The sequence below is a fragment of the Trichoderma atroviride genome, chromosome 2, assembly GCF_020647795.1.
Source record: "Trichoderma atroviride chromosome 2, complete sequence".
NCBI classification, from domain to species: domain Eukaryota; kingdom Fungi; phylum Ascomycota; class Sordariomycetes; order Hypocreales; family Hypocreaceae; genus Trichoderma; species Trichoderma atroviride.
The window spans coordinates 5,568,293-5,595,608 of NC_089401.1; the positions used below are offsets into that span (position 1 = coordinate 5,568,293).

Sequence of the window (27,316 nt, forward strand, 5' to 3'; positions counted from 1 at the left end):
AAGCCTGCTAATCTTGCCCACGTAATTTTTGGCACCCCACCAAAAAAAGTTGGATGGTCTGTGCACGCCTTCCAGCAGGGCCGATTCCCAACAGCAAAGAAAGCTCTCATCTGCCAGTAGAGCCTCCTTCGCTCGAAGCATCACCAACTAAAACCCGCGTCTGCCTCTCTGCGCTCAATTGGGCTTCAATGGCTTCACTCGCGGCGGCGTGCCGCATCTCAGCCCGGCTCGCAGGTGGTCGGGCGACCTCTCGCGGTAAGTCTCCTGCCGGCTGCTTCGCGCAGCTCCCCACCAGGGCGTGGATGACAAAGAGAGACATACGCTTCAACATATTCAATGTGTAAAAAAGAGAGCATAGCTGACATGGCTTGGTGCCTTGTACAGGCTTCACAACTTCTTCGCGATGCCTCGCCGCCCAAAACTTCACCATGCCGGCCCTCTCCCCGACAATGACAGAGGGAAATATCGCCAGCTGGAAGGTCAAGGAGGGCGATGCCTTCAGCGCCGGCGACGTCTTGCTCGAGATCGAAACGGACAAGGCCACCATGGACGTGGAAGCCCAGGATGATGGCATCATGATGAAGATCGTCTCTCAGGACGGCAGCAAAGGAGTCCAGGTGGGCACGCGCATTGCCGTTCTGGCCGATGCCGGAGATGATATCAGCGCCCTGGAGCTGCCCGCAGATGAGCAGCCCAAGGCCGGTTCACAGCCCGCAGCGGCTCCAACTTCGCAGCAGGAGGAGCCAAAGGCTGCTGCAAAGCCCGCCCAAAGACCAGAGTCTGCTGCCAGCGGAACATACGAGCACAGCTACCCGCTGCTTCCCTCAGTTGGCCTTCTCGTTCAGGAGCATGGCTTGAGCAAAGAGGACGTGAGCAAAATCAAGGGCACAGGACCCGGCGGAAGACTACTGAAAGGCGATGTCTTGGCCTACACTGGTGCTATTAACGCCGACCGACCCGCCACCTTGTCCTCGCATTTCACCAAACTGGCTCACCTGGATTTGAGCAACATCAAGGTAGCTGAAAAGAAATCGGCTAAGGCCCCCGAGCCATCAGAGGCCAAGGCCCCCAAAGCTGCGCCCAAGCCGGAAAATGTCCTAGTGGAGCTCCCCATCTCATTGGAAAACGTAGTCGAGCTGCAGAGACGGCTCCAGGACTCCGCCGATGTTTCTGTGTCAATAAACACATTCATCTCCAAAGCTACTGCATTTGCGAATGGCCGTCTGCCTGTCGTGCCCCGCCAGCCGACCACGAATGAGCTGTTTGACGAGGTCCTTGGTCTAAGCAAGGCCAAGACCAACAAATACTCCCGGGGGTCATATGTTCCCACAATCCCTGACTTCTCATTTGCGACCTCTCGGCGAACATCCGCTAAGAAATCTGACATTATTGACATCTTGGCTGGCTCTGCCAGAAAGGCCAGCTCTCCGTCAGCTCGACGGCCCGCCCCTAGACCGGCTGCTAGGGTCACTGCCGACGACATTCACACCTTCAGTCTACTTGTCCCCAAGGAAGAGAAAGTCAGGGCCGAGCTGTTTCTAGAGCGGTGCAAGCTCGCCCTGGAGGAAGTACCCGAAACATTGCTATGATTTTGAAACCCCGAAATGTAATTATAATTATCCCCCCCCCAAAACTAGATTTTCAAATATTTTTTTTGAACACTGGCTTCATTGTTACTTTATGTCTTCCCTGTTTCATAAAACATGAGTTGTCTCTTTACCTGCTATGGATGGACCCTGAGCAAGGCGAGTGTGTGGCCGTTTGTCAAGGGGGTGACGTCTAATCTTTTTGCATTCACAGCTTGCCCTCTCATGCTTCTTAGTGGCCTCACTCTCGATTACAAGGTAACCTCAGTCTACTTGGCAACGCATGTATGATGTTATTGTGGGCGACTAATTTAACAATCATCCACAGATATCCATACCAAGCTGCGTCCGAGACACGGCGTGTTGAGTGAAATTAGAAGCTTGCCGCGTCTCGCAGCTAAAAAATATGAAGACTGGTGTGAACCGGGATATTCACCAACGCTGAGCAAGCGAGCAGGCTATTTAGTGCTATGTGTGAGCGGCGTCATGCCCGACTGGCTCGGCTCTGGAAGCGAGAGTCACACGCCGGAGCAATCGCAGCTCGCTTTGTCTCATGCATATTCTACTGCTACCTCTCATGGCCCCCAAATTATACTACATACTCCTGTTTGCCAGTGCCCTCCTGTCCAAGACCCCAGTGTCCGCCTTGCTTTCCAATGCGATTGAGCAACAGCCGTCTAATCCAATGTTGCTGAAAGTTGTCTCACAAGCGGGAGATGGCTGATGAGTCTTTGGCCTGAACGACGTTGCGTTTTCTGATCCCGTTGTAGCACCGCCTTTCATGGCCTAGCGCCTTTACTACTGACCAAGCCATACCGTGTAACAGGGACAGCATCGCAGTCTCAGCTCCGAATTGATTCTTGCTTGTTCAAGCCGGCCACACCACTCTTCCACCAAATGCAAGGGTGATCAGGCACGTGGACACTCGTCGCCATGTCGCATCTCAGAGACGTCGAATGGGACGCCCGGCATCCCGGCCGCTCATTTCCAAGCATCCCATAGCGCGGCAGCCAGACCTTCGTCTCTCTACACCGGCTGTAGCTTACTGCCCTGCCATTGGATGGCGGGGTACACTCGGTGAGTGTGGCGTGGATGATATGCATCAGGTACGGTACGTGGCGCAAGGGATGCTCCCAGCCATCAGGCCTCTCAGCGTTTCAGCGGGCGCTAGTATACGGTCTAGACTTGCGTGGTCATCGATGCTCGTCCTCGCCGGGCTCCATGGACACTGGTTTGCATGCTGCTACTCAGCCTACTGCTGCGAGGGGGGGCTCACTTGCATCAACCGCTGCTGCACAAGCACGTCAAGAAGCATGTGACTACACTATGTCGCTGAAGTGTCTACTGTACGCTATGAACGCGGCATCAAGGGCTAGGCCATTCGCGTCAAACCACTTTACGGCGTCAGCTGCTGCTGTGCCTTTATGCTTGCCAAGTGGCACGAACCTTCTATGGGGCTCGCGTATATTGATTGACTGGGTGGATATATACAGACCTGGGATGTTACTGAATGAGTGATTGCATGAGACGAGCGCGAGAAGGCATCCTTGCTATTCGCCGGCCACGGAGCTGAAGGCCGTGAGACATTTATTACCACTTCGAAGTTCGGGAGCGAGTGCAGAACATCAGTACCTAAACCACCGGCCCTCTGCTCGCGGGCCGTCACATCTTTCCGTCATTCTGACGCTTTGGCACGCGAGGAATCGTATACGAATCTTGTCTTACTTTAATATCCTGGTAATTTCATCTTGCGGCTAGAAAGCCCTTTTAAGAGGTCGGACGATGTGTTGTGTACCCTGACGCTCATGCCCTCCTCTCAAGAAACAAAATTTCACCTCTCCTCACCCCTTGGAATCAAACGGGTGCACACGTCAGTTCCAACAACGCACATACAGGGAAAAATATGCACAAGGCTGCGATGCCCAACTATGCACTTTCATCGCATTGGTCTCGTTAGACTGACAGCCAGCGCTCCACTTCTTAATGGCCCGTCCACACTTGCGCTTACACGAGCCCTCCCAGTATCTTTTCTGAAGAGATACTGTAATGTTTCGATTTTTCCAAGTGGATTCTGGAGATATTCTTTGTGGCTTTTCTTGATTGTGGCTTAGAGAAGCAGCGTTGCTGTACCATGCCAGGCCTCCTTTCGGTCTCCATGTCAAAAGAGTCGTACAGTGTTTCGCTCTTTGCTTCTCGTCTAGACCGCATGTACGGACCTCCCTTGCATTTGCTATTCTCAATTTCTCGTCAGCAAGTGTCAAAGCGATTGAGTCTCTTAGCTTCTGTGGTACATATTTATGACCAAGTGTAAATTCGCCGAGCTAGAGCGTTAAAAAAGAAGGGTCTTGTAGTTCACACTTGGTCCAAGAGTCGAAGAGTGCGCGCTACGTCCTTTCGACAAGTGTGCCTTGTACATTGCTTCTCTCAACATCTTGGCTGGATGAGCTTCATGAGCTATCCAAGGTTTGTCTGGTGTGTATCACAAAATATATCCCACGCTAACATGGTCACGGCAGCAGCTCGAAATCTCCTTATCTTCCGCGATGTCTCAGTTGCCAATAAAGCTTCCCAGGGTTGCTGCATTGACTAGGTAGACCGCCAGGATGGTTATATGCAAGACAGCAGAGTCGCACTGTTCCATAAGTCCATGCCCAATTGGGATACATTGAACTGATGCCATGTATATAGCTGCAGAGCGGTCTGAGATGGCGAAGGAGCAAGTACTAGTAGTAGCATCTCCACCTCACGCGCGCGATCGATGCAAGCCCAACCGGGCCCCAAGCTCCTAACTCGGACAAAGACATTAGCTGCCTATCATTAACAAGGGTCTGTTGCTTGATGTCGGTTTCCACGGCGAGGCTCAGCTAGAAAAAAGGCTGGGGGCTAGGGGCTGAACTCATCCTTGACGCCACGATTTCCGTATTCATGCTCTTTGCAGGACACATCATCAACGCCTCCTCATATCCAATGTCCAACACCATGAGCCTTGAAGATGGGAGATCTCCGCTACGTCACCGATGGGCAGCGGTACCTATCTAACGCCCGACGCCAAGAGGACTTTTGGGGGGACAGCAAACAAGCCATGTTGGAACCATCAGGCGGGTGCCCGGCCCTAGCACTTCTTTACCAATCACTCGGGGCCATTTATCTCCTCAATAGCCCAATGGGGACTTGCCACAGACCACCAAACGGCATATGCTTGAAGCCAGGCAGTTTTGGTTTTGGGGCGTGTATGTATTTTGCTCCTGTCCCACCCACACGTCAGGCAAGCCGTACACCGGTTCCCTTCTTTGCTAGCTTGATATTTCCCCAGGTGTCACAATCTTTTGAAGCTTTGTTACTGTCAGTCTGACATTACATCCAGCTGCCCCGTCAATCAAAAGCTGATGTGTTGGCTGTGGCTCTGCACCAGGGGGGGGGGGCCGTGTTGAAGCTCGTCCCATGAACAAAGGCGGCCTATCTCATCAGCTGTCCTTCCCATCTGCATGCTTCCGATTCAGGCTTACGGCCATATCAATTCGAAAGCTCTTTTTTCTGGCGGTCTAACACCAACATTGGTATATACCCTTGATCGGAGGGGAGTGACGGGGCGATAACCTCTCATCATTGCATTGGGGGAAGTTTGTGCCTTACCGCCACGTGGGCGAATCTAAACTCTCCCCGACTCTCTCGACTGAGACTCTTCTCAACGCGGGGGGCCTCTTGAAACAAGAACTTATAAGCACAGGATGACGGTAGACAAGCTGTCGTGGAGGTTTCGTGAATTGCTCTACAGTAGCTGGTGCGCCCGCTTCTAGGAACCATTACAAGAAAAGAACGATACCTAGCTTCACACGAAAGGGCATCTATCAGATGCGCAGCGCTCTTCGCCCGCCATGACCCGACCAAGAGTTCCAGACGACAAGAGACAGAGGACTGCGCGTGCTTGTGACTCTTGCAAGCGCAGAAAGCAGAAGGTAAGTCTACGAGTCATCAGCCATTTCTCATTCCTTTGGCCCCCAGACACTCGGACACTTGGACACTTGGACATTGGATTTTGTCATTTCTCCTCTGTACGCTCCGAGACACACACCTCACATATACACACATACACATACACATAACACATATACATGCACAAGGGGAAGCAAACTATACCGCGACCATGTCTGCGCTATTGCACATTGCCACACCTCAGTTGGCGACTATTGAATGTCGCGATATGCATGTCACCCCCAACATGCGTCCAAATCCCAAAGTGCGGCCACTTCATGCGAGAAAATGCGAAAATCGTCTGGTCTGGCTGCAGCAAACTCCCCCGAGCGAAGCGAAACGTATGCGGGCGAGCTGTTTGCTTTGTTGTTGCCTTGCCCGCACAGCATACGTACAGCCAGCCCGTGTATGTCTGTCTGTGCAATGTGACAGATCTTTTACATCAACGCCGGCCTGGACGCTGGCGCCCGGCTATAACATGGCTTGAGCCGGCATAAGTGTGCTGGCAGGCGGACGCATTGCCTCTTTCGACTACCAAACCGCCTGTAATATATTAAAAAGCCATTAAAAAGCCAGCCAAGCTGCATGAAAAGGGCCCTCGCTAAGGCTTTGCATGCGACTCTCAACGTCTCGGTTATGTACGCTGCACGCGCTGACTTTTTGTGCCTCCAAGTGCAATGGCCTTCACCCGTGCAACACGTGTATCAAGAGAAACTTGATATGCGACTATACAGATGGCCGCGGCCCTGCGAAGCTCATGTCCGTCCATGCAACATCTCCGACAGGCCAGAGCAACGCCTCCGACTCCGTGGACACGGTCGCTGCCACGTCCAGCCGCGAGGCGACGCTCGAAACATCTCCAAAGAAAGCGACCAAGCAAGGCAAACCCGTGCGACAGGCCAAAAGACGAAGCCGGGGCAAGGCAAAGCGCTCTCCCAATGTCCATGAGGCTTGCTCCGTCAGCGAGGGCGATGAGAGCTCTCGCCAAAGCACAGGGTCGGAATCAGACGAGGAAGCCGAAATAATCGGCCATATCCGAATGCTGCAAGACCCCATGGAAAGGCTTCGTAAGTAAAAATTGATCCTCCATGATTTTGATGCTGGAGCATGAAAAAGAAACTTGACTAATTGCCGTTGCTTGTTGCCAGTTTACATTGGAGATTCATCCACCCTCTCCTATCTGCAGTTAATTCGTATGATTGTTTTCAACACTACCGGCCCATCGGCGTTTACGGATGACCCCAACCGGCATCACATCTTGGAGCCCGCTGCGTCAATTACTCCAAGTGCCATGGTTCCCTATATGCTACCAAACAGAGATGTAACGAATTTTTTAGTTGAGTCTTATTTTGTGAATGTAAGGTTCAAGATCCTTCCCCTTTTCCCACTCAGCCTCTTGTTTCATAGGTGTCTAACTCGCCGCAGACCAGTGCTCTAATTGAGCTGTTTGATGCCAAAACGTTTTATCAATATCTAGATGCCTGTTATGAGACCCCGCTAGAGGTCAACTCATCCACCCTTTGTTTAGTTTATCTTACTTTGGCGATTGGTCTTGCTCTTGCAACGCCTGTCCCGAACAGCCCCGAGGATCTGATGATTAAAAGTTTGCAAGAAGCCCCGGAAGAGCGAGCCGAAGCTCTTTTCCGGGCTGCCAAGTGTCTAAGCGATCCTCTTAACGCAGTTGAACATGCAGACTTTTGGATGATTCAAGCTTGGACATTGATGGCGTTTTATATGTTGATTACATCGAAGCGTAACGCGGCATACGCATACTGCGGTTAGTTGACCCCGTTGAGCTTGATCAATCGACCTTTGGCCCTAACAACCTAGTCTAGGAATGGCCGTTCGTTCTGCATATTCCCTTGGTATGCACCAGGAAACTGAAATGAAGTTTGAGAATGAAACTGCAAGGCGAAATGTCTGGAGAAGCCTCTTTGTGCTAGATAAATTCCTTGCCACGGCTCTTGGGCGACCTGCTGCTATATACGAAGAGGACTGTTCGAGTAATGTCCTGTACCTACCGGCAGATCAGTCGCCCAAATCAGCTCAAGAAGAAGAGGATATCAGACAGGCCGGTCTTGATTCATCGGTCCGAATCTACACGACCATCAGCACAATGCTCAAGAAAGTTTATTCAGAGAAAAAGGTTTCAACAAATTTAGCCCAAGAGATTGTCGACGACTGCCAGCTATGGGCTTTGAATGCCCATCCGTCTTTGGCGGCAGAGGACCTTCTCAACGGCAAGGCGCCCAAGGAGATGGGGATACCCATCTTACACGTGCAGCTACTTCATTATCACTCCATCCTTCTGTTATGCAGACCTTTTTTTATTGACATTTTAGTAAAGACGCGGCCAACTATTTCAAATGATGGAGAGCCCTTTCATCGGACATTCTCGAGGGCAGAAAAGTTTTCTCAAGCATGCGTGGCTGCGTCGACTCATTCCGTGATGATTATTCAGGCGGCATTCGAAGCAAAGTATTTGCCGCGGTGTAACCCGTTTATCTTGTACGTATACCAACTTTGACCTTCCCAAGGGCATTCACTAACACGATGTGTCAGATATTTCCTGTTTGCAGCGACCTTGATTATTTTGAGTAATGAGTTTGCTGGTTTATACGAGAATGAACATTATGCAGAGTCCGTTGGGAGCGCCATTAAAATCATGGACTACTGCGCAACCACAGATGTTCAAGCTCAGAGAATGCTTTACATTCTGCAGTCGTTTTTGGCAGATGTCGGAAAGCATTCAAAGTCTCCGGCCACAAGCGAGCAATCTGAGCTCCCTTTGCCGGATGCCTATATTGGTGACCCGGAAGAAGTTTTGCATACCAGAAGACAGAGCCTTACCGCTCGACGCAATCAGCAGGAACCCTCTACTCCCATTGGAGGGTCATCGTCTGATGTCATGGAGTACTATTCTCATATGGAGACAGACGCCAGCCAGTCAACTATTGATACCCAGGATATGGGCCCTCTGGCGATGAGAGGAGAGCGCTCGATGAGCTCTGCCACCAATCCAGCAGTGCCGAGGCGCTCAAGCATTGGCCCCCATATTTACCGGGGAGCAAATCTAGAGCTTGCAAAGGCTGAACTCAGCCTTGACGAGTTTGACCCCGATGGCTCCGCTGAGTACCAACAAGACATGGACTCGGATGAAATGAAGGCTTACTCACATGGCTACAGCTCGGTCATGATGTCCCATGGGGAGCAGCCTGCCTTTCAAGTCCACCATGGTGGTAACTTTAGAGCTTACAACACTCCCAACATGTCTTCGGCGGGCAGCCAAGAGGCCGGCTCAGCTCATTTCGATGGGCGCTATTTATAAAGTGATGGTAAAAGATAAGTGATATATATATATACTTTTTTTTTTTTTTTGAAGAGCTTGGCAGCTCAGGGTATTAAGTTTATACAAAGGACGAGAGAAGACTTCCTTCTTCTCCATTTTCTTATGTCATTTTTCTTCTTCTCTGCTCTTTTCATTTTCATCTTACATTTTTACAATGGTGTTTGTTGTGAGAATTGTCAGCTTGAAGCTTTCTGGTTTACATTGATATTTTAAACGTGCTGGAAGACTAGACTAGATGTTTGACGGCATTCAAAAGGAAGTAAAGATCTTGTTTCATTTTCCCCCCCCTTCTGTTTAGTTACTCTTTTTTTTTTTTTGTGGTTTTTTTTTTTTATTCTCTTTTCCTCTTACCTTTGTCAATCCTTTATCAATCTTTTCCTTTGTTTATATTTTTATGAGTATATTTAGTCATTTGCATTTAGACAGCAAACATTCTTTTTTTATTTACTTCTCTCACTGCCTTCCTTGGTGAACGAACGTAGCCTCTCTTGTGGCTTTAGCCCAGATCTACGCACAGCTCGTATATACCTCCAACCAGCAAGATTCAATACAATATTCATCTAAAATACGAAGCCTACAGATCTTTCACCACGAGCTTGGGCCAAAATGCTCCCCCTCCGCAACATGTGCCCGTATAGCCGTCCCTTGGTAATCCATCGTCGTAGTCACGACATCATTGCCCCACCACTTCGGCGGATCAATCCCCTGCATCGTCAGACCAAAGAAGATGAAGAGCGTGGCCAGCGCCAGGCCCAGATCCAAGCCAGACGACGTCAAGAAGTTGGAGCGGCTCCACCACCGGAAGTGGCGTTTCTTGATCCAGAACTGAAAGACGAAGCCGACGATGCCCCAGGAGAAGTAGTTGAGAGGGGTGGCGGGCGGGATGGCGCCCGGGCCGCCAAAGAGGAGCGGCGCGATGAGATATTTGACTGGGGATTTGGGGTTCCTCTTGGCGGCGTAGTAGATGATGACGGGGGTGATGGCGCCGACGATGAAGAAGAGGAAGAGGCCGGAGTAGATTTGGCCGGGGGAGAATATTCGCCCTGGACCGATGAGGCCCCAGATGACGGATGCTGGGAAAGACAAGGCAAGTTAGATTCGGCAAGTTAGATTCGGGGATACACACGGTAGATGTATTCTACATCTGATTAAAGGGGGGGTTGATTTGATTACATACCAGAATAAAAAACTCTCCCACCTGGGCAAGTGAAACGCTCAGGTTGCTGCTCGTCGCACACATCTGGGATGATATTCAGGGCCGTGTTCAGAACAAGGACTTGAATGATGCAGGAGTAAGTCGTAGCAACGACTTGGGCCATGAACATTGTCCTGGGAGGAATCTTCATGTAATGGCCAAACTTGAGATCAGAAACGAAGTTAAGCGCTTGGGACCTGGAGAAGAGATGAGCATATGCTGCTTTTCGTAGTATAGAAATTATAGCAGTCTTTTCTTTCACTCACATAGTAATGTAGCCAAATGTTTTGAAGCTAGGTAGTCAGATACGTATATCACCGTTAGTTTCAATAATTCGTTATTAATGCAATGTACAAATTTGGGATAAAACGTACAGCATAAGCGCAAGCGGTCGTCCCGGCTGGATGTAGCCGTACACAAACTCCGTAAGCACATTCAAGCCAATCTGGTTATTGGTCACGGCTTGAATGATGCCAATGGGCAAGGAGAAGCCAAACGATATCAGCACGGCCAATAAGAATGCCCACCAGGTGAGGTTGGTTGGGTAGGCGAGCACGGTATAGAAGCCCAACGCCAGCATCTAATCAAAAGTACAATGATGTCAGCTGGTGCGGAATATGATGGTTGCCTGTGCTGGAGGGGGGAGGGGGGTGACTGACGATGGAGAAGAGGGTGAGGTACCACCACGTCGGCGCCTCCTTGTACTTTTTCATCAATTTCATGTGAATATCTGGCTTTTCGGTGGTGCTGTTCATGTACTGCTTCCATATGTACTTGCCGTGGTGGAGGTACGTATATACCACGAGAGAGGAAATGGCAGCGAATGACATGCCGTATGATATGGCAAAGGTGGTACTATTGGCCTATAAGTCTCAGGTTTGGGCAGCTTTTGGGCAGATTATTACCTGATGAATAGTGGAGAGTACTTCTTGTAGGACTCCTCATTTAGAATGATACCTGGGTCCACGATGCGGCTAATGTTGTATTTTGCTCCAGTGTTGTCGTATATACTGGCGTCGCTCATGGGCAGGAATGAAGCATACCATGTCCCGGAGTAGTGGAGGAGGGCCGATAAGCCAATGTAGAATACTACGACACTGATCAAGGTATTTGCAATGGCGTGCCTGGATTGTCTTTGTCAGAAGTCACATCGGCTGCACGGCCACAGTCTTTTCTTTCTTACCAAGGAGAAACAAGAGGGGATCCGATATATCCCGATACCTGTGTCCAGTCAAAGGTGATGGGTATGATGGACAGGCCAGTGTTTCCACCAAAAAGCTGGTTAATGACCGGGTTTTGAGGCGCCATCCACGTCGCAAAGGCGAAGACACTCAGAAACTGTGCAAAGAATCCGGGGATGAAGTAGTAGAGAAAGGATGCCGCAGTAACAAGGCCAAACCAGGTATATCTAGGCAATCGACCTCCAAAGACGGTCGGATCTATTTGATCACTTGTCTCATACATGGCGTTCATCATTGTGACAGAAGCCAGATTTGCAGGCCAAATCATCGACGCGGGATACACTGCGAGCGGTAGTCAATTATCACGCCCTTGGACTATAACAAACGTAGGGAGGGCGTCAAACCTAGATATTTACGCATGACACCAGCGATTCCATATCCAAGCGACTGCGTGGATACAGTAAGCAAGATCTGGTATAGCAGCCCAAAGTTCTGCTTATAAAAAACCATCTGCGCCAAGATGATATCTGTCGAATAAGCAACCGAAAAGGATACAGACGCCATTACTCCGATAATCGCATGCTCCTTGCAGTTGAAAGGACCCGGATTAAGACTCCACTTGATGCCGAAGAAATTGAATTCCCGTGCTGGGACAACCTTGGCCCATCCATGGCCAATTGGCCACGCAACAATCTGGGCAACAAGAGGCCCAATGGAGATGGCGGGCTGGCGTAGCGAAAAGATTGTGTTCATCGAAGCGCCAAATATGACGAGGGTCAAGCCAATTGTCCACGCGCGAACCGTATTGCAAGGCATTTCCTCGTCAAAGTTGTTAACTGCCGCCCGAACCTCTGGATACGGAGAGTTTTCCTCTTCTTCCTGCTCATCCCCTCTCTTGGACTCGTCGTCTGACAAGCCGTCGTCAGCCTGTGAACGGCGGCGTGATTCATGCCCCTCTGGCAGATTAGGGTCCATGAGGAGCTCATATTCCGAGCCTTGGTCGTCATCGTCAGCGTCGTTGCGCGCGCCGGAATCCGGCCATTCAGAGATGGTTTCCCTCAAGTTCTCCATTAGGCCGGTTGTTGGGCTTGAGAGAGAATGGCGTGGGTGAAGCCCAGATTCGGTCTCACGGCCGCTTGTTTCGGCCATGTTGTCCATGGCACCGCAAATCCCACGGCGTTGATTGAGTTATAAGCTTGAAGCTATGACAAAAGCGTCATGAGTGGACGGCGCCAATAGATGGGAAAATGCCAGCGAACAGAAAGGGCGTATACACGTCAGTGGATATGAGCCCCTTTACTCTTTCTTCTCCCCTTTCCTTTTCAGTTTGCAGCCTCCATATTGATTTATTTGACAAAGGTGATTAGTTTAGTTCTGAGACACTCAAACCACTACTGGGCTTTCAATTGTTAGTTGAGGCCACGCGACAGGAGAGCAAGTTTAGACTCAGTACGCACAATGAAAACGAATGCACCGGCCACCTCGGCAAGATTTTGGCAGTCAGACTTGAGAAAATGAAATAGCAGCCGCGTGTCACCACAAGAATAAGTGCCTTAATTGAGCGATTGGAAAGACTATTGCATTGTAAGAAATGGAAAATTACCGTCTGAGACACAGAGATGCGAAGCTGAAGCAGTCCAAAACGGTGAGCACTTGCGCATCTGTGTAAAGGGGTTTAGCGCAGTGTCATGGCACTAGTCGACAATAGAATGCTAGGCCAATCTGGGCTATTTTTCTGAGATCAGATCAGCCAGCATTATCTAACCGGGCTTTGAATTAAGTATTTCTCATCAGACTGGCTTTATATCGTTCATTGCACAAGCAATTGGTCATCCGACTATTTGACTATCTTTTTAATTCTCATTCTTGGTTTCTGGGTCAGACCAGCTCTTTATTGTCTTGCTTCTTGCTATGGAAGCATAAAAAATGCGCCGAGTTGTCGTGACCGGCCTGGGGGCCATCACGCCTCTCGGACTCGGAATCCAGAGAACGTGGACTCGCCTCATTGCCGGCGAATCAGGCATCGTCAGCGTTGCGGATCGAGAGCCTCGAGAACGATGGAGAGAGCTGACATGCACCGTTGCAGGCGTCGTTCCGCAAGGGCCTGGCGGCAAGTCCCACGGCTTATGGAAGGCTGGCGACTGGCTCAGTGCCTCGGATCAGCGCCGCATGTCCACCTTTACGCAGTTTGCAGTTGCGGCCAGTGACATGGCCTTGAAAGATGCCGGCTGGGAGGCACTGCGGCAGGAGGAGCAGGAGGCGACTGGAGTGTGCCTCGGGAGCGGTATCGGGAATCTGGAAGAAATGTACGACACGAGCTTGGCTCACGGCAACGGCGTGAGTGACCCCATCTGCATGGATATTCGTATTCACCGTCTGACATGAAGCTCTTGGGCTGTGATCGGAAACAGGGCTACAGAAAAGTGTCACCACTTTTCGTACCCAAGCTCTTGATCAATATGGCAGCAGGGCACATCGCCATGAGACACGGCTTCCAAGGTCCAAATCATGCCGCCACCACAGCTTGCACTACAGGAGCACACTCCATTGGAGATGCTGCTCGGTTCATCGCCCTGGGAGATGCCGATGTCATGGTTGCCGGCGGAGCAGAATCGTGCATCCACCCTCTCACCTTTGCTGGCTTTGGCAGAGCTCGCTCGCTAGCCACGGCGTACAACGATAAGCCACAAGCAGCATGTCGCCCCTTTGACGCTGATCGAGACGGCTTCGTTCTTGCGGAGGGTGCGGCGGTATGTGTGTTGGAAGAGCTCGAGCACGCAAAGGCCAGAGGAGCCAAGATCTATGCCGAGATAAGCGGATATGGCTGCAGCGGAGATGCGCACCACATGACGGCACCGCGAGAAGATGGCCATGGAGCGTATCTAGCCATGAAGAAGGCTTTGAAGAGCGCGGGCATCAAGCCGTCGCAAGTCGACTACGTCAACGCACACGCTACAAGCACACAGGTGGGAGACATGGCCGAAGCAGCAGCCATCAAGCGCATCATGCTCGGCGAGGAGGGGGTTTCGTCCGAGTCCCAAGTCACAGTCAGCAGCACCAAGGGCTCAATAGGGCATCTGCTGGGTGCGGCGGGTGCCATCGAAGCCCTATTTTGCATTCTGGCAATTCACGAGGTAAGTTGAAAGTTCAATCTCCCGCTTCGTTTCAGCAGCAGCAGCTCTGCTTTCTCAGGGCAGAAGCTAACAAAGATGGAAATAATCAGGGAATTGTGCCAGCTACACTGAATTTAGAGAAGAAGAGTGTAGATGCCAACTTCAACTTTGTGCCTCTGGCATCTCAGGAAAAGGAAGTCAAGGTTGCACTAAGCAATAGCTTTGGGTTTGGTGGAACCAACAGCACCCTTGTGTTTTCCAAGTTTGAGTGAGTGCCTGTCTACCATCTCTACGAACAGCAGCACCACTTTGTATAACCACCCATGTATACCTATTGAAGGGACAAACGGATAAATGTACCATTAAAGACACTCAATTCAATTATGTAAAGACAAATAAACAAATGTTAATCGCGCAACAGCAATACTACAATAGCACAATAATGCTTGTTATATTGTTTTGTGAGAACCTTCAAGGCCTGTATTTGAATCTGCCCCTCCTTCATTGGACCCTGGATCTGATAACCATGGCCAAGATCTCAGTACGTGGGGCAGCCGAAGTTCAGCCGCTTGCGCCAAGCCATGATCCGATTGCAGTCAATTTCTGCGCACAGCGAAATCCAGCGCGTCATGGAAGCTGTTCCGGCAATCTTATAAATCGACCTTCAATCTGCCCGCTTTGATCTATAATCCTCTCATGGCTACTCCTTAAGATACCCTCAAGCCAGCTTCAAATTACTCCCCCCCAGTTGCTCTTCTCACAATGGCCTGCGAAAGCTGCAGGTCCCAGGCCCGGACGCTGCTTCGGGTCGCAAACCGCACTTCAGTATTATCCCGGTCCTCGGCCGCTGCGAGATCGAATTTTCTGCCGCTGCTCGGTGCGCCTGTCCAGGTCCAGACACGGCCGCCGTCACGGAGTTTCAGCAGCACGGGCTCCAAGAAGATTCTGGGAATTGGAGGCTCGATTGGAGAGTCGTATCGGGTCATTGGCGCCTCGGAGAGGATATTCAAGGCATGCTCCAAGGCAGCTGATTATCGCATCACCGAGGAGGAGCGCAAGAATGACCAGGTGGAGAGATTGGAGGATGGAGAGGAGATTGGCCGTTCTCTCGAGGAGGGCAATATCTGGCACAGCAGTATGGCACCACCATCCACCTTGAATCCAAATCCACAATGTGCAAAGAAGCTCTGGCTGACCTCTTTACAACAGCATTCAAGCTCTCTCCTACCTTTAGCACCTGGTCGCACGTCACCATGCTTCACCTCTACCTCATCAACGCCCGCATACGCATGCTCGAGCGCGACGCCTACCGAAGCTGGCAGCAGCAGCTCATCGACCACTTCTTCTTCGAGTGCGAGAAGAAGATGCACATCGACCACAACATCACCTCCAGCGCTCTCCGACAGCGCTACCTCAAGGACATCTTTGTCCAGTGGCGAGGCCTCCTGCTAGCGTATGACGAGGGCCTCATCAAGGGCGACGCCGTATTAGCGAGCGCCGTGTGGAGGAACCTCTTCAAGGGCGACCCCGAGGTTGACCCACGAGCATTGGTGGCTATTGTTGGATGGATGAGATCGGGCCTTGCATCGCTGGAGGGCGCTTCCGACATGGCAATGCCCAATAGGGCTCTCGAGATCTTGGACAAGCCGGTGGATGTGTTCTGGACGAGACTTGAAGAGCCCTTTAAGAGGGAGCAAGGCAAGGAGAGTGTGGACGAGAGCCAAGAAGCAAAGGCTACCCCAGAACTGGCCAAGGCTGCTTAATCATGAAAGAAAAGAAGGGGAGAAAAGGAGTCAAGAAGCATGACGACGATGACCAAGAAAATGGCGATTGAGGAAACCTGTAAAATATGCAAACTGCAAAAAACGGAAGAAAAGTATCAAAATGCGTGTGGAGATATTCGAGACAAACAAGTCCTTTGTACATGTGTATATAATAGTGCTCGGGTGTACGTTACAAGTGTATGATGTACGGGCTGATAGCTGCCGGCAAACGTAGAGGTTCGGCATCCCACCTCTCTGATAGACGTATATATAGATGGAAAAGGAAAACAAACAAAAAAAAAATTCTATATTCATACTCTCATGAATCAATCAACCAATCAGTACTTCTTCTCCCACATCTGAAACTCGTACTTGATGCCCGCCTCCTCCTGTCCTCCCTCCTCAATCTCCTCGCCCGTCCACGCCTGCAGCTCCTCTCTCGACTTCTTCTCCCAGCCCTCGGCCTTGTCCCCCGTCAAATCCAGCGGGAAGACCGTGTCGCACTCAAAATCGGCATCAAGGCTCGTCAGCAGTACACGCTTCGCCGAGGGATGCCTCAGCGCCGCCTCGTAGATCTGCGCCCCTCCCATGACGAAGACGCGGCCGCCACTGCTCGAGTTTGCTTCTGCCGCGTACCGCAGCGCCGCTTCTACGGAAGGCACTCGGACCTCGGCGTCAGCTGGAGGCGGTGATGAAGGCGGGTGAGCTGGTGCGGAGCGAGTGATGACGATGTTGAGGCGGTTTTTGAGAGGCCTGAATTTGGGGGGGGATGGAGTCCCAGGTCTTGCGGCCCATGATGACGGCGTTTTGGATGGTCTATGATGCACTGTTTAGCTTTATATATTACGCTTATCAAAATCAAGATTTTTAAAATGAAATAGTAGGACGGGTGAAAAAAATGTCATCAAGGCGGCTTTTATGGTGAGCCTGATGGAGATGGATTTTTCTTTTCTTCTTCATTACCTGTGATGAAGTGGGAACTCGCGTCGTCACACGCGCAAAGTACTGCATTTCCTTCTTGAGGCCTTTCCAGGGCATGGTGCCCTGGAAGCCAATGCCCATGCTGCGGGTGGCAGCGACGATGAGCGTGAGTTCGGGAGTCGTCATGGCGGATGAATGTATGTAGATGGTGAGTGAGTTGAGTGAGTGGATGAAAATTCAGGTGTAAGTCGTTAGGTGCCGGTTTAGCGCAGCTTCACTGTACTGAGCTCGACGTCTGAGGTTTGAATTAAGGAATGCGCAATCATCGAACACTTGAATCACTTAAAACTCAGTCTTGGAATTCCTATTTATGTACATAAAATGCCTGATTAATGCTCCAAGCAAATTACATCCGAGTCGCTATCATTATCCCAATTTCTCGCCGCCAATCTTTCGCTCACAGCTTCGAAGGCGCTAAAACAGCAATGTCTTGGAAAGGAATGCCCAAAAACTTGTAAATGTGGTGGAATCTGGAAATCCGTCAGCAAAAAGAACTTGATCGTTTTTCTTCCTGTTCAATTGATGCACAGCACGATGATTGTTCAAAAGGTCATAAAACTCACCGGTCACTTCCAAAAAATGGTTCTTGCTCTCCCTTTGCATTCGTCACCCAAATCCAAGGCGCTCCAAAGGCCCCCAAATCAACAGCCTTCTTCGTAGAAGCCAAGAGCACATCCTTCATCTGGCCGCGCGACTGCATAATCTTGTCCACCTCTTCTTCAGTAAACAGCTTCTTGCTGTCGCTTTTGCCGGGTTTCTCCGTCGCTCCTTGGAGCACCGCCCGCAGATTCTCTTCCGGAATGAGGTTCACATTCGGGGGCGTCCAAAAGGCCATGAGGAGAGACTCAAAGGCGGCTAGAAAAGTGGCCTGTGGATAGTTGGCCTTGATATAGAGCAAAGCGCGAAGTGGCGAGACGGTGTGGGAGACGGCCATGAGATCCGGAGGGCCCTGGATGTTGAAAAGACCGACCCGATCCGCGGAACGGCGAGAATCATACTTGAGGTACTTGGCCTTGGTCTCGTTTGTCCATGGAGGTTTGTTGCCTAATAATAAACCTGTCAGTATGGGAACGAAAAGGGGAAGATACAGGATCAGCATGAATGAATAGTCGGCCGATATACCTGACAAGTGGTTGATGCCGCCCAGCAGCACGGGAGTGATCCTAATTTGGACGAAAGATGAGTACTTGATCTAGTATGACGAATTCTCTCACGCGAAATGCACCACGTACTCTATATCGACTCCATTGGCTGCCAGCTTCTCTCGATTCTGCGCCAAGTCGGTGAAGGCAATATAGCTGTAATAGGATGCTGCCCTCAAACGTCTCTGATCAGCTTTGGGCTACAACAATGAACGTTGAATGAGATAGGAAGGTAGGTAGACGATATTAAACACCTAGATAGACGACGATACACACTCAAAGCGCAACCCAAGACTCACCGAGATCCAAGTAGCACTCAATCTTGGCACCCATGATTCGATGCTTCAAACCCCTGGTCCGCCTTATAAGCAGCCAGATATTAGCAGGATCGGCTACCCCAGATTTCTTTTTCTCCGGTTTCTTTCGTCACCGAGATCGAAAGCCCGCAGCAGGAAACAAGAGTGTAGATTGCCGCAGCTAGGCGCAGATGGCGTGATATTTATGATGACAAAATCAAGACGAGAGGAGCAAAGTACCTAGGTTAGAGAGTGATGGAAAATAAACACTAGACCTCCCGGGTTCGGCTTAAAATATTACATGGATGCAATGCTTCCGACAAGCTTCATGACTATCGAGTTTAGGTATGGAGTATGCAGTGATTATGCCTAGGTTGGGAAAATAACGTACAGATTCCAGCGGCAAACATTACAGGGCTCTCCCCTCAGTCCCATCCCCCTAACTCTCCATGATTTCAGACAAAATAGGCGCTACAATCCGCCAAAAATCCACTATGCCTATACCGCACAGCTCGCTATAAGCTTGCGGTCTTTTGCGGGCTTACAGACGCCCCCAGGCGCCGATTCTTCAGACAAAAGCGCGAAACATCAGCGGGCCGAGGTATCGATTGTCCGTTTTTACGTGTTCAGTAATCAAAAAATGGTCCACCCGGGGAAGCATCCACGCTCCACATCTCGGCAGCTTCCCACTGCTGCTGGACTCGCGATCCATGGGCGGATTTGATAAAAGTTGGAGACGGATGGCGATGGGGGGAGATGACATGTGCTTTGGCGTTTTGAAGTTGCAGAGTCATCAATCAGCTTTATAAGCCTGGTCATCCTTGAGCCTCTCTGTCTTCTCATTCGTGACAACATACAACGGCCCAATCGAATTCAACTTGTTTTATTAAGCATAAGCCCAGTCCTCTTCAACATCATCACCAGCATCATCCACAGTAGCCTTTTCATCCTCTTCATCAATTATACGTGAATCTCTCTCATAAAAATGGCCAGCCAAAAGCCCGTAGCCCTCGTCGTGGGAGCTTCTCGCGGCATCGGCCGCCAAGTCGCCATCGATCTGGCCAAGAACGGCTACGCAGGTGAAGACTATCCATTAATTCACAGCTATTCTCTACAATTACACATAAAATATACATATAATCAACTCGTGATAAAACTCCTTTACTCACACATCCCGTCTCCCAGTCGTCGTCGCCGCAAAGTCCATCACAGACCCCTCCAAACTCACCGACAAGACGCCCAACCCAAAGACCAGCGACTCAACCGTCACCACCGTCGCCCGCGAAATCACCTCGGCCGGCGGCGATGCCACGCCCATCCAGGTCGACGTGCGATCCGAGGAGAGTGTGAATGCCCTCGTCGCGCAGACCATTGCCGTAAGCACACCTCACCTACTAATAACTCTTTCCAGTGAATAAAAAAACTGACACTCACCCAGAAATACGGCCGCCTCGACGTCGTCGTCTACAACTCCGGCGCCATCTGGTGGGCCTCCGTCGCAAACACGCCCCTCAAGCGCTTCCAGCTCATGCAGCGCGTCAACCCAGAGGGCCTCTACGCCGTCGTCCAGGCCGCTCTACCGCATCTCCGCCGTTCTGGCAATGGCGGCGGCCGCATCGTCGTCGTCAGCCCGCCCATCTACAGCCGCTTCTTCCGCGGCAAGACCGCCTACGCCATGGGCAAGGTCGGCATGAGCGTCCTGACAAAGGGCCTGGCCATTGACTTTGAGCGCGAGGGGCTCAAGGATATGGCCATTACCAGCATCTGGCCCGCAGTGGTGAGTTTGCATATACCTCTATACCTATATACCTATATATGTGACAATACACACACATCATATAATCGACTGTAACACGGCTAACACACCCATCATCCAGGCCATCGAATCCGCCGCCACCGAGCAATTCACCAAGAAAAACCCCGGTGAGGAAAAGGACCTCCGCAAACCCACAATCTTCTCCGACGCCATCCTCGCCATCCTGCGCTCCCCCGCCGCAAAAGTCAACGGCGAGCTGGTTCTCGACGAGGACTTCCTCCGCGAGCACGGCGGCGTCTCCGACTTTTCAAAGTACAGCGTCGTTCCGGGCTCGAGCCCTCGCCGCATCATGCCCGCGAAGCTGCCCGACCTGACTGTTGCCGAGCAGGCAGACGAGGGGAAGAGGGTGGATAGCGCTACTAAATCTAAATTGTAATACTATAGTAATTTCATTTGTTCCTTCGATTGTTCGTAAGCCTGGATAGGATGGAATACTCAGAAGAATCCTCTCAATTGCATACTGTGCTTGGACAGGACCACGACTTTAGTAATGGGTTGCAAACACTGAGACGGTCAGCGTGGCGAGAAAAGTACGAATAAAGTACTCCTACCGCCGTTGTATCATAAATATATGCATCTAAATCAATCGAAATGGACACCACCACACTCGTAAACACTTCACCAACAGTACACTATAAATCGAAGCTGCAAGGAAAGGCTCCAGCCCATGCCATTACAACTCACAATCATTGTTCATTGAAATAATATATCCATAAGGGTGTACATCTAGTTCCTCACAGTAATCTCTCTCTGGCCTATCTCAAAATAGAAAAGGAAAAGAAAAGCGGAAATACAAAGAGGTCAATACATAGTTCCTTTAAACTCCCAAAAAAAAAACATTAGGCACATTATATAAGGCCACTCCTTTTAGTCAGCGCCGGCTCCGCGGTCAATATCAAAAGCCCACCGGTCACTTCACGTACTTTCTACTTCTTTTTTTCTCATACACAAAAAAAAGGTGGGGTGGGGAGAGGGGAAAAGAAAACAGACAAAGAAAGTATAAGAAAAAGAGACTTCCTCAAGAAGAGGGGGCCAGGAGAGAGAAGAAGAAGAAAAACAAGCGCTTTGCCATCCCGATCCATTATCCATAATCAATCTTACAAATTTTCTTTCGGCGAAACATACTCGCTCACTCCGCTGCTGAAAGTGTCCATTGTCACTCTGGTACCAGTGCTGCCACTGCGGCCACTGCGAGGAGACAAAAGTGTTGATTTGAGGTTCTCGCTCTCCGCGGTATGTTGATCCTATGCGTCCATGTAATCCCGCTGCTGGCTCAGCGGACCCACGCCTTGCGTACTTTCGATATCGCTAATCGTCTGGTTGAATACCGACGTCACGTCCCAGAGCACCTTCAACCGATTCCATTCATGTCGGCTTCGCCACATCTCATCCATCATCTCTCGGTTGATTTGTTCAAGCTGTTCAATGGTGCAGCCCGAGGTGACGTCCGTCATTCGATGCAAAAAGCTCTCCAGCTGCTCTTTTACCGATAGAGGCTGGGAAGCCTGGGAAGCTTGCTGGCCAGAGTTGCGGGACGATGAGTGTTGCTCCTCCGGGCTTCCATCGTGAGAGGGCAAGCTAATCACTGATTTCGTACCCACTGGGCTCTGATGTCTGTGTGAGCGGGGAGATGGCCGATCTATGAGCAGAGGGGGAGAACTGTCGACATGCTGCTGTGCTCGAAGTTGTGTGGACTGCCAAATGTCCTCGTTGGACGATAAAAGACTATTGTTCTGCCCAATGGGTAGTGTGTCGGGGATATCAGTCTGTTCGTTTGGTTCAACCGGGCGGTTTTCATCGTGGTTACCATTTGTGTTTTGGCTCTGGCTCCAGTTGGATGAGCGATGGGTTGACAGATCCGATGTCTTCGTCGTGGAGGCTTCGTTAATCACAGCAGACGGCGACATGCCAGGAGGCAGAGCAGTAACCACGGATCGTTGGGATACTTGCGTCCCTCCCAGGTTTCTCGAAGACGCGTCTTGCGACTTCGGCGGCGGGCCCATGGGAGACGTCATCTGTTGTAGGGACTGAGATTGGGATGCCATTTGGGTAGTATCGTCATCGGTCCCACTCATTTGTACATCACCCTCTTTAAGCGGGTTGGAGGTAGAGGTGCCATTGCTCAGCTGATGCTCGTCTTGGCCAGCTTCGCCATGTCCATTGGACAAGGGGCTTCGTATTATTTGGAACCGAGCCGTCGTACGAGCTCCCGGCACCGTCTCTCCAAGTGTAAGAGGGCCTTGTGAATCGCTGTCGTTGCCTCCGCCGAGGTCTGACTGAACCCTCTCCAACACAGACTGCATCGCTATTCGCTTCCGCGCTTTCGCGGCTGCTTCCTTAGCTCGGTGCTGCTGGCGCTGGTAGAGCGCTTCCCAGTCAATATGGCCAGTGCTGTTTTCGATGCTGGCTACATCGACCTCGACGTTACTGAGCAGCTCATTGGCCTTGAGAGTGCGCTCCTTGTCACCGATATTCTTGGCATCTCTTGCCAAAGACTTGATATCAAACAGAAAGTCTTTGGGGCGAGCGTAGAATCCGTTTGACAAGCGCTCTTCGATCGTCGTGGTTTCGAGATTGTAATAGTACTTTCCGGATTCAGCGTGCATAAGCACTTCATTGCCATATTTATCCTTGGTAATCTCAAAGGGCCTAATCTCCCCCTCTGCAAGATCCGGCCGTACATAATTCGGGTCCGCCTCCAGGAAGAGGTAATCAATTTGGTTTTGTTGAATGACTGGCTGTCTGAACTTTTTATATCTACGGTTGATCTGATCCATAATGGGCTGCAGCTGAATCTTGAGAGCATTGAGGAGCTGGTGGTCTCTCTTCTTCTGGGCCTTCATCTCGTCTTTGGTGGGCGGCCTGGGCGTCGCTTGAGGAGCCACCGGGAGCTCCTCGAGAACTCTCTTCTTGCGGTTTTCCAGGTCCGGAAATTCGTGAGGGTTCAGCTTCACATAATCCAGTGTTTTCGCAAAATATTCCATGCGATTGGCCTACATATTGTTAGCGTCTCTCAATCACACCAAAAAAGTCCTCGTAGCATTGCGCGCCCTCTTACCTTTTCAGGCCTCTGAATCTCCATCTGGTTTTTACTAGAGTAGCCGAAAAAGTCCTGAATCAATTCCCGCGGAAGCCACTTCTTTTCGCAATCCGCAGTAGCAAAGAGAAGTATAGGGTCTGTGGGGGGGATGGATTTCAACATCATACGGAAGGTAACGAGTGCCATCGTTCCAGTCAGTGCCGAGTACCAGGTGTCGATGTTTGGTATGTAGATGACACTAGGTTTATGGCGCCTCACTTCGGTGAAAAGGCCAACAATTACTTGCTCCATTGGCTATTATATCAGTTAGCAAATTGTAAATATTCTGTGAGTGGATTTGTGTCAGGGAGGCACTAAACCACTTACTCGTACGTCACTAAGCAGGCTGGGGAGATCAAAGTTTTGAACGTGGACTCCCTCAAAGTAATGGAGGATTGCAGATGAAATGTAACCTTGACCCATCCCATGGGCACCGGAGATGAGGAATCTGGGCCGGAAGACTCGAGAGCGTTCAAACTCTTGGCTCAGGGCCTCACGGCCGAATCCATGATCCTTGTCTTCGTACTGCTCGTACATGGCTTCTTCCAATGCAGTCGTCTTCTTTTTACGGGGCAACAGCCGATCAAGTGCCCGCTTAGCTTCGTCAAACTGATCACGCAGAAGAGGCCTAATAGAGGCTGGGAGTGGGCGTGCTCCAGATGTCGCAGACCGCTCCGACGAAGGTATCATCTTCTTGATTGAAATCATGAAATCAGAAGCATGAACCGAAATCTTGGCCGGATCAACAAGCAGCTTCTCTTTGGATGAGTAAATCTGTGGGTAGGTTCGCTGGATAGCATTCAGAGATGCCTCGGTGCAGAGGGCCCTCAGGTCAGCACCACCATAGCCCTTTGTGTTCTCTGCTAGTGACTGCATGAAATCATTCGACAGGCCCCAATCTTGCGTGTGGATGTTAAGGATGGATCGACGCCCTTCAATATCAGGTAAAGGAAAGTAGAATTCTCTATCAAATCGGCCAGGTCGTCGAAGGGCAGGGTCAATGTTGTCTGGCCGATTGGTGGCGCCAATGACAATGACCTGTCCACGTCCGTCCATGCCGTCCATCAAAGCCAATAGCGTCGAGACAATGGAGGCGTGAATCTGTTCTTGTTTGCTCGATCTGACGGGCGCCAATCCATCAATCTCGTCAAAGAAGATGATGCTAGGCTGGGTCTTTCTCGCCTCTTCAAAAAGCAAGCGAAGCTGCTTTTCAGCCTCACCAACCCACTTGCTGAGGGCATCAGCACCTTTACGCATGTAAAAAGATATCTTTTTTCCTCCAGAACCGACCGAGTTGGCAAGGGCACGAGCAAGCAAGGTTTTACCGGTTCCCGGTGGACCATGGAACAGCACTCCGCGAGGCGGCGTGACATGGAATCTCGTAAAGAGCTCAGGATACAGCAAAGGAAGCTGAACCATCTCCTTGAGCTGATCGATATGGCCTTGCAAGCCACCAACTTTGCTAAAGTCCACATTCAAATCCACGCCCAGAGGATCGGCATCAGCCAGTGCCTTGCGGTCCTTGATCTTGCCAACGTTGGGAGTGGCGCCCATGCCGTCAACACCCAGCCCCTGGCCGCCAGAGACAAGGCCGCCAGCGGGAGCGGCAGATGTCGGTGTCATGCCTACATTTCCGGCAGCATTGGATCGATGCATCATCTCATCATCACTGCTATCGGAGTCCGCACCACCAGCGGCACCAGTACCCCATGGGCCGGCCAGCAACGATCCGACCTCGCCGCCGCCACCAAAGGGGCCGTATGTAGTGTTTAGATTCCTATCCCAGCCGGCGCTGGCGCCACCTCGCCGGCGATTGCGAGCGGGCGTGGGAGCAGGATCCTCTGCCTCATCTTCAATGTTGACAGCGGTTAAGGGAGGCATGTAGTAGTTGACCGGGCGTCGCGGTCGGCGGGAACTTTCTTGGTACATAATGGGAGATTCTGTCCGGGCCTTGTGTGGCTTCGCTGACCGTCTAAGCTCACGAGCTTCTTCGTTGAGTTCGTCCATGTCAAAATCAGGTTCGTCGTCAGCAGAAGAGTTTCTACGGCGGGAGGTCCGGCCTCTGGACCGAGTCTTCCTTCCACGGGGAGTTGGACTCTCCATAACATCGTTCTTTCTGCGCCGCTCCTTATCAGAGGCTTCAGCATCTTCGGAATCATCACCTGGCTCAAAGTCACTACTATGCTCTTGAGTAGATTTCTTGGAGCCCCTCGTCAGTCGGCCAGACCGACGGATGCCACTAGCTTCCGGTGTAGCTTCGGCTGCAGTTTCAGCATCAACAATCTCGGTAGACTCAACAGCATTTTCCGCGGAAGCAGCAGCAGAACCAGCAGTACGAGCGCTCCTTGTCCGCCGAGTAGTAGGTATGTCGTCGTCGTCGTCGTCGTCGTCTTCGGCTTCAACTTGTTTTGTAGCAGCGATCTCGTCGACAGGATCCTCTTCTCCTTGGGCCTCATCAGCTTCCTTGGCAGCATCCGGCATGTCAGAGTCAATGTCCTCGTGCTTCCTTTTGGCCGGTGAACTTTGCGAGAGCTCATCAGGAGCATCGGCATCATTTGCATTGCGGAAGCTGCTGCTACCTTCATTAGACGCCTCTTGAATTGGCTCTGGAGCGGTCTTGACGCCCTTCATGCCACGAGTAGCCCTGCCGCTTCGCGTGACTGCTTCGGGGCTCTTGCTTGGCGAGTTTCGAGATACGACAGCATGTCGACCAGAAGTAGATAGCTCCACGAAGTCTTCCGCATCTTCAGTGTGTGCCCTGGTCCGGCGTGTCTGGGCTAACGCTGGACCAGGGACCTTGAGCTTGACCAGCCTCCTCGGTTCGGATTCAGCCTGGACAGGCTTGCCGGGCTTGAGAGGAATATCATCGAGCTCGTCAAGCTCCTCATCTTCCTCCTTTTCTTCCAAGTCATCCTCATCCTCGCTGCTCTCTTTATAGTTTTGCTGCTTGACTGCTACCTTTCTAGCTTTCCGCCCGGCAGCATTTCTGGGGGCATCTTCGTCCTCTGACTCTTCAGTAGCTTCGACAAATGAGCCTTCGTCGCTATCGGAAAGCTCGTCTCCGTCTTCATCAATGTCAGAGCCACGGTATCGGTTAGTCCGCTTTTGGCCCGATTTGACACCTCTGGATTGGCGGGTTTTCTTGGAGCTTCGACTCGGCCTTGCCTCTGTCGGATCAAAGTTTTCGTCCTCAGAGTCAGATTTATTGGGGTCGAAATCCTCCAAGTTTCTCTTCCTCTTGCTGCTAACCATTTTGTCGCACTCTGTAATTTTTGTTCGGTGGTATGTAGGCAGTTAATTGACGGGCCACGACAGATGGACTGCGTATGCTCGGATGGGTATTATTCGGGCCTGCAGCTCAAAAATCCAAATATTAGCTGCTGATCAGTTTGCTTTCAAGCTGCATTGACAGCATAGCCCAGCCCATTCATGCTGTGGCAGCTTGAATGACTTACCTAGGCTATGAATAGCACCGCACGCTCGTTAATCTAAAGCGTGCATGGAATCGCGCAATGACACACCCGCTGTGGGCAGAACCCGGCGTCGACAGCTGGCCAGGGAAGATGCGCACCGCAAATTTGCCGGAATCTGCACTCGAAAGACGTCGCGTCGATAAGGTGCGCCGGGATGGGGCTTCGGGCTGGCACACAAGAAATGCAGCGACGGTCGCAAATCGAGCTGGACAACGAGACTTCGCGCGTCGCGAGAGCTAGCAGTACCCATTAGCGCTGAGGAAAACTGGAGGTTGCCTCCTCACGTGCAGCCACTGCGGCGCGAGCCAAGCCGAGAGTGGCCCGAGCTTTTTTTTTCCCTCTGCCCTTCCCTATTCTAAGGATCCAGCTT

General features: G+C 51.1%; 10 protein-coding genes across 10 annotated transcripts; 5 read left to right on the forward strand and 5 right to left on the reverse strand.

The window, feature by feature from the left end:
* Window positions 1-188: 188 nt before the first annotated feature.
* On the forward strand, window positions 189-1,589 carry TrAtP1_004675 (uncharacterized protein; the record flags this gene model as incomplete). Its single annotated transcript, XM_014084129.2, has 2 exons — window positions 189-255; window positions 385-1,589. 2 exons carry the CDS (start codon window positions 189-191, stop codon window positions 1,587-1,589), a joined length of 1,272 nt encoding a protein of 423 aa, XP_013939604.2.
* A 3,872-nt stretch (window positions 1,590-5,461) lies between these two features.
* Window positions 5,462-8,886, forward strand: TrAtP1_004676 (uncharacterized protein; the record flags this gene model as incomplete). Its single annotated transcript, XM_066112408.1, has 6 exons — window positions 5,462-5,542; window positions 6,232-6,625; window positions 6,707-6,915; window positions 6,984-7,335; window positions 7,394-8,066; window positions 8,121-8,886. 6 exons carry the CDS (start codon window positions 5,462-5,464, stop codon window positions 8,884-8,886), a joined length of 2,475 nt encoding a protein of 824 aa, XP_065968492.1.
* A 423-nt stretch (window positions 8,887-9,309) lies between these two features.
* Window positions 9,310-12,920, reverse strand: TrAtP1_004677 (uncharacterized protein). The gene is made up of 9 exons (XM_014083477.2): window positions 12,741-12,920; window positions 11,688-12,682; window positions 11,286-11,625; window positions 11,008-11,226; window positions 10,762-10,957; window positions 10,477-10,682; window positions 10,369-10,395; window positions 10,085-10,299; window positions 9,310-9,980 (listed from the first exon to the last, which is right to left on the reverse strand). The coding sequence occupies exons 2-9, from the start codon at window positions 12,439-12,441 to the stop codon at window positions 9,493-9,495; spliced, it is 2,445 nt and encodes an 814-aa protein (XP_013938952.2). The 5' UTR covers window positions 12,442-12,682; window positions 12,741-12,920; the 3' UTR covers window positions 9,310-9,492.
* Window positions 12,921-13,043: 123 nt separating this feature from the next.
* TrAtP1_004678 (uncharacterized protein) lies at window positions 13,044-14,811 on the forward strand. Its single transcript, XM_014083494.2, has 3 exons — window positions 13,044-13,620; window positions 13,695-14,417; window positions 14,507-14,811. Exons 1-3 carry the CDS (start codon window positions 13,210-13,212, stop codon window positions 14,666-14,668), a joined length of 1,296 nt encoding a protein of 431 aa, XP_013938969.1. The 5' UTR covers window positions 13,044-13,209; the 3' UTR covers window positions 14,669-14,811.
* A 200-nt stretch (window positions 14,812-15,011) lies between these two features.
* On the forward strand, window positions 15,012-16,437 carry TrAtP1_004679 (uncharacterized protein). Its single transcript, XM_014083481.2, has 2 exons — window positions 15,012-15,531; window positions 15,606-16,437. Exons 1-2 carry the CDS (start codon window positions 15,159-15,161, stop codon window positions 16,157-16,159), a joined length of 927 nt encoding a protein of 308 aa, XP_013938956.1. The 5' UTR covers window positions 15,012-15,158; the 3' UTR covers window positions 16,160-16,437.
* Window positions 16,438-16,497: 60 nt separating this feature from the next.
* On the reverse strand, window positions 16,498-16,749 carry TrAtP1_004680 (uncharacterized protein; the record flags this gene model as incomplete). The annotated part of the gene is made up of 1 exon (XM_066112409.1): window positions 16,498-16,749. One exon carries the CDS (start codon window positions 16,747-16,749, stop codon window positions 16,498-16,500), a length of 252 nt encoding a protein of 83 aa, XP_065968493.1.
* An 85-nt stretch (window positions 16,750-16,834) lies between these two features.
* Window positions 16,835-17,266, reverse strand: TrAtP1_004681 (uncharacterized protein; the record flags this gene model as incomplete). The annotated part of the gene is made up of 2 exons (XM_014084131.2): window positions 16,835-16,975; window positions 17,123-17,266. The coding sequence occupies 2 exons, from the start codon at window positions 17,264-17,266 to the stop codon at window positions 16,835-16,837; spliced, it is 285 nt and encodes a 94-aa protein (XP_013939606.2).
* Window positions 17,267-17,399: 133 nt separating this feature from the next.
* On the reverse strand, window positions 17,400-18,965 carry TrAtP1_004682 (uncharacterized protein). Its single transcript, XM_014084132.2, has 5 exons — window positions 18,582-18,965; window positions 18,373-18,451; window positions 18,263-18,303; window positions 17,704-18,184; window positions 17,400-17,610 (listed from the first exon to the last, which is right to left on the reverse strand). The coding sequence occupies exons 1-5, from the start codon at window positions 18,613-18,615 to the stop codon at window positions 17,538-17,540; spliced, it is 708 nt and encodes a 235-aa protein (XP_013939607.1). The 5' UTR covers window positions 18,616-18,965; the 3' UTR covers window positions 17,400-17,537.
* Window positions 18,966-19,259: 294 nt separating this feature from the next.
* Window positions 19,260-20,997, forward strand: TrAtP1_004683 (uncharacterized protein). Its single transcript, XM_014083238.2, has 4 exons — window positions 19,260-19,657; window positions 19,764-19,954; window positions 20,017-20,355; window positions 20,456-20,997. Exons 1-4 carry the CDS (start codon window positions 19,564-19,566, stop codon window positions 20,768-20,770), a joined length of 939 nt encoding a protein of 312 aa, XP_013938713.1. The 5' UTR covers window positions 19,260-19,563; the 3' UTR covers window positions 20,771-20,997.
* Window positions 20,998-21,069: 72 nt separating this feature from the next.
* On the reverse strand, window positions 21,070-27,302 carry TrAtP1_004684 (uncharacterized protein). The gene is made up of 4 exons (XM_066112410.1): window positions 26,929-27,302; window positions 23,801-26,824; window positions 23,453-23,728; window positions 21,070-23,387 (listed from the first exon to the last, which is right to left on the reverse strand). Exons 2-4 carry the CDS (start codon window positions 26,723-26,725, stop codon window positions 21,639-21,641), a joined length of 4,950 nt encoding a protein of 1,649 aa, XP_065968494.1. The 5' UTR covers window positions 26,726-26,824; window positions 26,929-27,302; the 3' UTR covers window positions 21,070-21,638.
* Between the last annotated feature and the right edge of the window lie 14 nt (window positions 27,303-27,316).